At 40.9% G+C, this 10765-nt stretch overlaps 1 protein-coding gene across 2 annotated transcripts in view; it reads left to right on the top strand.

Annotated features, from left to right (window-relative positions):
* Positions 1 to 529: 529 nt before the first annotated feature.
* The window catches only part of SEC24A (SEC24 homolog A, COPII coat complex component), a 67018-nt gene continuing 56782 nt past the window's right edge, over positions 530 to 10765 (top strand). Inside the window, exon 1 of one of the 2 annotated variants that reach the window (XM_008510166.2) lies at positions 530 to 1123. In XM_008510166.2, coding sequence (XP_008508388.1) covers positions 1027 to 1123 — 97 coding nt within the window. In that variant the 5' untranslated portion in view covers positions 530 to 1026. The remainder of the gene's footprint in view (positions 1124 to 10765) is intronic. The other variant, XM_070570966.1, reaches the window with a different exon arrangement.

The raw sequence follows: 10765 nt of genomic DNA, 5'->3' as shown, positions 1-10765 counted from the left end.
AAAAAAAAAACCAAAACGCTTACTTGCCCAGGAAGGAAGTTTGAATGTTTTACCTTACTGTAAATTCTTAGAAGAGGAAACAAAACTACCATTTAGATGTGCTGTTCAATGTGCTGTTGATGAACTTTAGCGTGACTATGCTATGAATCAGCGAGTTTCAAAATTAAAATTACTTCTTAATCCTCCGGTCAAATAGCAAAGGCCTCCTCCTCGATTTGATTACACTTTCAACACACGTACATAATTAACTACTACTTTAAAAAATTTTCCTTACTATTTATACCTGGAATACGATGACTAAATGTGAAATTAAACACTGGGACGAACACTAATCGGTTCAGCTACCAGAGGTACAGTCTCAAGAGAGGACGATGACATCTGTCGTCTCAGGTAATTTTCACAAAAACTCGAGGAGAGGAACTGTCAGTCTCGCCCCATGAAACCTGCTCCTGACGCCCTAATTGCCCTCAGATCCAGGCCCGGCCGGCGAGATGACGTTCACGACGGTGGGGATTTCCGTAGCAGTGACACACGCAACTTCCGGCCAGCGATGAGAGTCAGTGACGTGGCAGGCGATGCCAAGCACAGTCCTTAGGGCCGGGACACCCAGAGCTGCCAGGTGGCCTCTGGGCAACCCCGCGGGGAGAGAAGAGCGCACCGGCAGCCGCGAACGCGAGCCGGGAGCCGGAAGTGCCACGTGTCCCGACTGCGCATGCGCGGCCGGCGGCTGACAGGCACTTCCGGCCAGGGCCTCCCTCCTTCTCTCGCCGCCTCCCAGCCCGCCGTTCCCGGCCCCAACCAGGTCGACTCCCAAACCTCAGCTCCCAGGCCAGACCGTGGCCGCCGCGGGCTGGGGAGAATGCGGCGCCGAGCGTAGGGCTTGATGTGCCGCCCTTTCTCTTTCCCGCCTTCAGTCCTGGGTCGTTAGCCTCCTCCCTCCGCTCCCCGCAGTCGTCTTTCAGCTCTCCGCTTGGCGCGGTCGCAGACCCCGACCAGCCCCTTCCAACCCCGATAAACACCGTCGTCATGTCCCAGCCGGGAATACCAGCCTCCGGCGGCGTCCCAACCAGCCTCCAGGCCCAGAACGGGGCCGCCTCGGCCTCGGGGTCTCCCTACACCAACGGTAAGGCCGCCGGGGGGCGCGGGGGAGGGGGCGCAGCCTGGGCCCGGGCTCGAGCTGACCTTTGGTTGCTGCTGCCTCCTGAAGCGACAGAGGAGGAGAGGGTGACCTCCCGGCCCGTGCCAAGAGCCGGTGGTGGGCGGCCGGACCGCGGAGACCGCGGCGCAAACATGCATCCGCAACCCCGGGGTCATCTTAGTGTTTCATACTTATTTATTCGTCCGTTCAGCAAACAATTAATGAGCACCTGCTGTATGCAACGCTCTGGGTATACATGGGTGAAAAAAACAGATTCAGTCCATAACCCAGAACTCACATACAAGGCTCATAGTGTTTGTTTACGTGCCTTCTCCCTCCGCGCCAGCTCACCCTTGTCTTCTAGAGAGCAGAGGTTGGGGTCTGGTTCATTTCGGTTCCGCAGCGCCTGCAGTGGGGCGGGGGTCGCACTCAGTCTGAATTTGCGGAGATGAGTGAATGATTGTGCTTTTGGGAGATGCCTTTAGGCCTGCTCATCTCTCCCAGAACCGTCCCCGAATTGTACCTAGGCCACCTGTTCAGTTTTTCAGCTTTAGAAGAACCAAATAGAGGGGAGGATCTCCTGTTTGATTTCCAAAGGTCTTTACATCGCTTGGAAAGTGGTTAGACACAATTCTCTGAACCTCTGATGAGAGTGTCCATGTGGCAGTATAATTTCTCGTTTGGTGTGAGACTGTGTTTTAAATTTATACCCCTTCTAGGATTCTTTAAATTGCCCTATATTGTGATTTGCCAAGCTTATTATAGTTGTTATAATACAGATTTTCTGCCAACAGCTTGCCAAGTTACTGATTTGCCTATAAATCTTTGGTTCATGGAAACAAAACTAGTAGAATAATACTAAAATGCTTAAATTGCCCATTGGATTCTAAGATTGTTGTGAAGTTCGAGAAAATAGTGACTAAAATAGCTAATTTACATTGTTTTTAGAGAAGAGTACTGTTGTCTTTACAAAGAAGGTGCTAAAAAACTTTTAAAAATGTCTGTGAGTAGGCAGGTATGTAGGCAGAAGCAAGAATAAGTGGGGGTAAGCACTGAAATGGTGTTAAATTGAATCAATTGTTCCTTCTCAAATTTATGGTAACAGATTATGTAAACTACATTTTATTCTAGGCTATTTAGTAACATTTACACTGAGGATGAAATCATTTTAAGACATTCACTTTAAGGTCAGAAGACTTATGCAAGATGTCGTATGGCTATGGCTTTTTCTTACAATCTGTAAATTGCAGTTTTATATGAGCTTTAAATGGCCAATCCTGCAAATATGCTTGTAAGCTTGTATGTAAGTGTAGTTTTGATAATCTTGAAATGTTAGAGAAAAAAAATTAAAAATAAAAAAAGAAAGAAAAAAAAGATAATCTTGAAATGTTAAAGGAGTTTAGCTACTGTGACATGCTGTATTGGAGATGTTGTTGCTATGCTGGTTTGATCCAGTGCAACAGATGTTTGTTGCACACCTTCTAGTCCTTGGGAATATGAAAGAGAATAGGAAAACAGTCCCTGTACACAGTTGCCCAGAGCCAATTGAGGATTCAGATAAGGAAGGAAATCACAGAACTGCAAATACATACCCTTTTGAAGATATGATTTTGACAGTCTTTTTTTTTTTTCTTTCTTTCTCTCTTTTTTTTTGAGGAAGATTAGCCCTGAGCTAACTACTGCCAGTCCTCCTCTTTTTGCTGAGGAAGACTAGCCCTGAGCTAACATCCGTGCCCATCTTCCTTTACTTTATACGTGGGACGCCTGCCACAGCATGGTGTGCCAAGCGGTGCCATGTCCGCACCCGGGATCTGAACCAGCGAACCCTGGGCCTTGCGAAGCAGAACGTGCACACTTAACCGCTGTGCCACTGGGCCGGCCCCTTGACAGTCTTTTTATAAGCCCCGTTTCTAAAGTTTTTTGTAGAAGTATTCTCAGTAAAATGGCTAATGTCCCATGTTGGGTTCCTTTATTGGTCATCCCACTACTAATAAAGAGACTAGGGATGTGGTGGAGAATTGGAGGGGAGGGTATTTGTCTAGAAGGTGAAAAAAAAGTTAAATGGTAGAATCTGGTTTTTTTGGTTAACTCTTTCAAGGCATTTATTGCTGCTTAAATATTTTATTGAATACTCAAGCTTTAGATTAATGTAGCTTGCTTAAATTATATATTACGTTTCACCTAAATCTTCAGATACTTTTTAGATTATAATCAAAAGACTGAATAATCAAATATACACCAAATATAATCAAAATCACCTTTTTTATTTTTCTATACCTTGCTTTCACGTTGTGTGGTGTCATTATATTACAGAATTCCTCACATACCAAGACACTTCTTTCTCTGGTAGAGTGTTACATTGCATTACAATCTAAAGGTTGTCTACATAGGTTTTTCTAAGCCCATGTAAATTTGTGTACACATATTTCCTTTGCAAAAATTGATATTGAAACTGCTAGACTACTTAAACTGGCAGATCTTCATCTGATTACCACGTAGTAAAGCCAAAGGCAGCTCATGACTCCCACTTTTATTTTATTTATTTATTTTATTTTTAATTTTTTTGAGGAGAAAGACTATCACTGAGCTAACATCTGTTGCCAGTCTTCCTCTTTGTGCTTGAGGAAGATTGTGGCTGAGCTAACATCTGTGCCAATCTTCCTCTATTTTTTATATGTGGAACACTGTCACAGCATGGCTTAATGAGTGCTGGGTAGGTCTGCACCAGGGATTTGAACCCACGAACCCTGGGCCATGGAAGTGGAGTGCTGCAACTTAACGCCTACGCCACCAGGCCAGCTCCCTAACACCCACTCTTAGTTAGCTACTTTATTGACTATTTGAATCAGTTTGCCAAGGCAGTTAGAAACTGAAGTTTCAGTCATTTTGTTTTTTTAATGCTCACTTTTTCCTGTATAGATCAGGGGTGAGGAGGATTGTCTCTACTCTCTCTCTCACCAAGATTCTCCTGTTATATTGTAATTTTATAAAATAATATCTGTCTCCCCTCTAGACTGTAAAGCCTATAAGAGCAAGAATATCAGCTTTTGCACATCCTCCTCTCCAGCTCCCCACATCATGTCCAGCACATTTTAGGAGTTACCAGTTTTATTGAATGAAAGTTTTAGAATTGGGTATTTTGTAACTTAGGTCACTAAACATTTATTGACTTATTCATTATAAGATTAGAGCTCACTTTCACCTTTTTTTTTTTTTTTGAGGAAGATTAGCCCTTAGCTAACATCCACTGCCAATCCTCCTCTTTTTTTGCTGAGGAAGACTGACCCTGAGCTCACATCCATGTCCATCTTTCTCTACTTTATATGTGGGATGCCTACCACAGCATGGCTTGCCAAGCGGTGCTGTGTCCACACCTGGGATCCGAACCAAAGTGGAACGTGCAAACTTAACTGCTGTGCCACCAGGCCGGCCCCTCGCATTCTTTTTTATAGTAAATTTTTCTGTGGATTTTTGCACAATATTATTAGCTAAAACACCGTAGAATATGTGGGAAGTTTTTTGGTCATGAGTTTAAGTGGTAGACTTGAGCTCATGCCTCTTTTAGGTGTGACAGAAATGTAGATCTCTTTTAGTTTCACTGTGATGTAAACCATCTGTATGATGGTGTATTTAATATAGAAAGTCTTGAGTCATGATCGAAGCATGCTATGAATAAAATTGGCATGTGGTCTGTAACTCTGATTTTTGCAGCTGAGTTCCCTTTAATGTTTTCAGTGGGGGCAGTAACCTTGGACTCCTGTAAGACTCTCTGCATACCTTTATTAGAATTTACCACATTGAGCTTCTCGCTTGTCTCTGCTCATAGCTTGAAAGCTTCTGAAAGACAGAAATGCTAACAGTAAGAACTAACATTTACTATTTGTTTACTCTATGCCCAGTCACTGTGCTAGATTGCATTATATGCATCATCTTATTTAATCCTCACAACAGCACTATGAGGTGAGAACTTACAGGTTTACTGAGAAGTAAACTGAGATGAGTGGTCAAGCAACTAGCCCAATGTCACACAGCTAATAAATTGTGGAACCTAGATTTAAACCTAGGCAGTCTTAACCACTGTTATTCAACTTATCTGGCTGTTATCTCTGAGTTCCAGGACCTAGCAGCTTGAATTAGTGCCTGAATCAAGATCAAAACCTTCTCTTTGTTTTCTTAATGTAGGTGGGTACATAAAATTGCAGTAAATATTTACTGATATTTTTTGAAACTGCCTCCTAGCTTATTTTTCATTGGATTATACTTAATACGTGACCTGACCCTAACTTTTATTAGTGTTTAGTCTATTTCTTTGCTGTTTCAACTTCACTATTCATTTATGTCTTTTAGATCCTGAAATTGCCCCTACCCTCACTTTGATTCCTAGCATTTGTTTTTCTCCTTCTATTGCTTTCTTTCAAGCCCTTTTTTTCAGTGAGTGACCCACAAGTTATACTCATGCAGTGGCATCCATTTGTTGTACTTATAGTTTCGGTTGGTCAACTCTTTAAGTGATCAGAGTGTGTTTTGATGTGTGGGGTGAGGTGCTAAATCAAAACCTTTTTTTCCACATAGGTGACTTGTCCTTCAACCCTGTTGTATTTAAAAGCAAATACACAGAAAGAAGGAACTTTTCAAGGTTTAAGGAACACATTGCTGTCTAAAATGTATGTGATATTTTTGAATACTTGACCACTTTTCTGTGACTTTTATTTATACTTTCCTGTAGGACACTATAATTAATAGAACCATATTCTGGAGAGCCTTGAATTAATTTAAATGTCATTCAGTTGGATTCATGTATGATAGGTAAAAAATGTAAGCTGTCCCTGGCAAATAGTAGCTCAATATATATTTACTGAATGGGTTAATGAATGAATTACTTAAGAATACAAAGATCTTAAGTCTTTGTCTTACTTGGAATTTTAGGGGAAACCATTCTGAGAGACATCTTTTTCTGTTACAATTAAATTTATGTAAAAGGAGTAGTTTAGTATGTTTTTGTGACTGTTCATTAGACTTTCTTGAAGAAACTTATGAAATTATAATATTTTACTTTGTATTCTTTGGGATAGTATATCACAAGACTCTTAATTTTGCAGATTAGATTTCATGAAGAAGAATAATATATATCAATCATCTTGACACATCAGTGGTTTCTAAAATTCATAAAGTCCACTCTGAAGTACATGGGAATTACCGGTACATGAAATTTTTACTAATGCAGATTCTGGAATCCCACTGAGTCTTATAGAATAGAAATTTTAAAAGGTGGAACTTAGGATCTCTCTGGTTCTGAAGCTGCTGATTGGGTGATTGAGAAGCAATCATCTGCATTTATTTTAATCTCTAGTTTGCCTCTTTGCTTCTCTACCCTTTCTAATTTGGCTTCTACTCCCACACATTCCCCCAAACTGCCCTTAATAAGGCCATAAATGACTTCTTGGTTATTAAGTACAAAAATATTTTTCATTCCTCATTTTATTTTCCAAACAGCTATTGATTACCCTCTACAACTACTTGTTTGGTTTCACATGCTTCTAGTTTTCGTTCTAGCTTTTTAGTTGCTATTTCTCAATAGCAGTATTCTCAGTATTTCTGTTTTGACTTCTCCCCCCTCCACCCTTATTCCTTAAATGTTGATGTTCTTTAGTGTTCTGACCTGGTTTTCTTCTTTTTCTTTCTTTGTTTTATTTTTTTTTCAATAACTATAAACATTTATTATTTCACATAGTTTCTGTGGCTGGCTCTCTTTTTACTTGGTACATACTCCATGGATGATATTAATTCACTGGTATCAAATATTGTACGTATGCCAGTGTCTCCCAAAGTTATATCATAAGCTGAAACTCGTCTCTTTGGCTGCAGATAGGTGTCCTTCTATTAGATGTCACCACTTGGATTTCTTCTTGGCACCAAAAAGTATGTTTAACATAATTTTTCAGTCCCCCTTCCTTTTGCTATTCCCTGCCTTCCCCAATTCTTTTCTCCTCCTGTCTCAGTGAGTGGCACTGCCATCCACTGAGTTGCTCAGATCAGAATCCTGGGAATCGTCCTTGCTTCCTTCCTCTAGTCCATTCCACATTAGTTTACATATTCGATTCCCATAGTCAGTTCCACATCAAATCCTATCAGTTGTATTTCCTCAGTCATTTTTTTTTTTAAAGTGATGTATAGGTGCTAAATATTTCTTTGCAATCTCAGTATCAAATTATTTTTTATGAAACGTATATACAAACACAAAACTAGGTATAAACTGCATATGTTTATAGCTGTTATACCATTGTAAAACCAAAACAAATGAAAATAAAAATATCTACAAAAGCAGCACAATTCAGAGGACAGCCCGGTGGTGTAGTGCTTAAGTTTGTGTACTGTGCTTTGGTGGCCCATGTTTCACAGGTTTGGATCCTGGGCATGGACCTACACACCGCTCAGACTCCTTAAAGATGTAGTCCTAAATTGCTGCTTCACTTTAGACACTTGACTCAGACACTTGACTTTTGTTCTGCCATGCTGAACTTTTTCCAGAATGCCCTTTCATGACCACATGCTTTTCCACATGTTGTTCCCTTTTCTGGAAAAACTCCTGACGCTCCTTTTTCTGGGGCTAACTCCTGTTATCTTAAGATTTCAGTTTAAACTTCCCTCCCTCAGGAAACCATCTTTGCTACCTTTCTGCCTTCAGTTTAGCTCAAGTGCTCCTTCCACAGTGCTCTCATAGTGTCCTGGGTTTCCACTATCACAGTGGTACCAAACCTTCTAATCTCAAGTTCGTGTGCCCCATGTGCAGTAAGCCAATCACTGAGACATTGGTGCTTGGAGATGGAGAAAGGTTTATTCGAATTGGCCAAAATGAGAAGGTGGGAGGATTGGTACTCTCAAATCCTCCTTAACAAGAGAAGAAAGCAGGGGGATTTATAGAGCCAAGGGGCTTGGCAGGAGGAGTTTCAGAGAAACAAAGGGTAATCTGTTTCTTTCACTCTGGATAAGCCCTCTGGGCAGTCTGACTTCTGGCCATCAATAGCAGTTGGGGGCTGGTTATCTGGTTATCCTTGAAGGCATTCTTTTTCTTCTGTAAAACAAGCTGATAAATCCTTGTGACCCTTGAGTCACCTCTCAGGTTAAACAAAAAATCAGGAAATTGACAAGATTAACTTCTCTTCATCTATGTCTGTGTTGGGAACAAGGTCGAAAGGTAATGTTACTGAATATTTATAGTAATGCTCAGGTACCTGGCTTCAGCATCACTCTGTCGTTCTTGCCCGGTTATTTTCTTCCCATCTGGACTGTGAGCTGCTTGAGGGCAGGGATAAAGTGGACCTTACTCACCTTTGTGTCCTCAGAGATCTCGACGAAAATAATCCATAACCAATCTATAAATGAAAATTTGGGTGAGTTTATTCTGAGCTTAAATTTTAGGATTATAACCCGGGCGAGTCTTTCCACAAAGGAACAGAGCACTCCAAAGAAGTGGGGGTATAAGGGTGGTTATATACCCTCAAAGAGTGTGTTTCACATATGATTGAAATGTCCCTTTTACAATAGTCACGAGGCTGCTCTGTCAGCACAGCGATTGATGGAAACGGCAGATAGGTCTGCTGTCTCAGTGAATGCCGCGGGGTGGCAGGTGTGTTGCCTCGGGCTGGGGGGTTACAGATGAGCGCTGCAATCGGTTCCCAGCCTTAAGAAACATGCTTAATCTTTAAGGAGATGCCAACATTGGGAGGGGGAGAGAAGTTGCACCTTTATCTCAAGGGCCTTTTGCTCTTGCCAGAGGGAATCTCTAAAGCAGATATACAATGCGTGCTCAACGGCCTCCGGCCTCCGTCAGGCCCTTTTGGAAGGACAAGGTCAGGCTGAATTAGGTTTACACCAAATGGCTTCCTCATATATTCCAATATATCCTATTACTTGCCATTTTTATTTGTCAGAGATATTTAGTAAAATGTGTCTTTTGATCAGGGAATGAATAGAATCATCTTAACCATTTGCAATAAAATGAATAATTAGCCTAAATTACTATCAATCTTTAACTAAATGAAAGACTATAAAAAAAGATTAGTTCTGATGAAATTAGTTGGTTTACCGATAACAGAATTATCAATGAGGGGCTGGCCCCATGGCGCAGTGGTTAAGTTTCTGCACACTGCTTTGGTGGCCTGGGGTTTGTCTTTGGATCCCAGGTACAGACCTATGCACCGCTCCTCAAGCCACACTGTGGTGGCATCCCACATATAAAAAAGCAGAGGAAGATGGGCATGGCTGTTAGCTCAGGGCCAGTCTTCCTCAGCAAATAGGGGAGGATTGGCAGCAGATGTTAGCTTAGGGCTAATCTTCTCCCCCCACCCCAAAAAGTATATACTCCAATGGTTTTTAGTGTATTCACAGAGTTGTGCAACCCTCATCACAATTGATTTAGAACATTTTCTTCATTTCCCCCCTTCCCCCCACCAAAACCCTGAACCCAATGGCAGTCACTCTCCATTTGCCCCTAAACCCCAAACCTTAGGCAAAACTAATCTACCTTCTATCTCTATAGATACGCCTATTCTGGACATTTCATATAAATAGAATCACATAAATATGTGGTCTTTAGGGATTGGCTTCTTTAGCATAGTATTTTTGAGGTTCATCCATGTGGTGTGTATTCAGTATTTCATTCCTTGTATGACCAAATAACATTCCATTGTGTGGATATATACGCCATTTTGTTTATCCTTTCATCAGGTGACAGACATTTGGGTTGTTTCCACTTTTTGGCTATTATGAATAATGCTGCTATGAGTTTTCATATGCAAGTTCCTCTATGGACGTACAGTTTTCAGTTCTCTTGGGTATATGCCTGGGAGTGGAATTGAAGGATCATGTGGTATCTCTGTGTTTAACATTTTGTGAAACTGCCAAACTGTTTCCCAAAGTGGCTGCAGCATTTTACATTCCCATTAGCAGTATATTTGAGTCTCCAATTTCTCCACATCCTTGTCAACACTTGTTATTGTCGGTCTTTGAATATAGTAGTAATCCTAGTAGGTGTGAAGTAGTATCTCATTATGGTTTTTCACCTTCACTATTGATATTACTGTTGTCAACATTACTAAAACAGCTTCCAGAGTACATAATTTTCGCTTCTTTTTAAGTTGTTTGGTATACCACACTCTGAGTCTGGGTAAGATGTTGTCTTTGGAAATTTTACCCTAAACTGCTAAGTTCTTATTAGCCTCTCTCATTTATTAAGTAGGTGTGATTTGTGGTCTCTACAATATAACTGGTTAGTGTTGCTTTAAACATTTTATTTTGAAACAATCCTAAATTTATAGACAAGTTGTAAGTACATTACAAAGAACTTTTTCTTCCTGAACTATTTGAGAGTAAGTTGCTGACATGATGTCCCATCACTCACAAATACTTCAGTTTGCTTATATTTCCTACAAATAAGACAGTTTTCCTAAATAACCTCAATACAGCTATCAAAATTAGGAAATGAATATTAATGTGCTACTGTCATCTAATCCTCAGACCCCATTCAAGTTTCACCAGTTTTCCCAATAAAATCCTTTAATCGCAAAAGAATCCAGTCCAGAATCACATTTATCATTTAATTGTCATGCTTCTGTAGTATTTGTCAAT

This window comes from Equus przewalskii, chromosome 13, assembly GCF_037783145.1.
Source record: "Equus przewalskii isolate Varuska chromosome 13, EquPr2, whole genome shotgun sequence".
NCBI classification, from domain to species: domain Eukaryota; kingdom Metazoa; phylum Chordata; class Mammalia; order Perissodactyla; family Equidae; genus Equus; species Equus przewalskii.
This window is presented reverse-complemented; position numbering and strand designations above follow the sequence as displayed.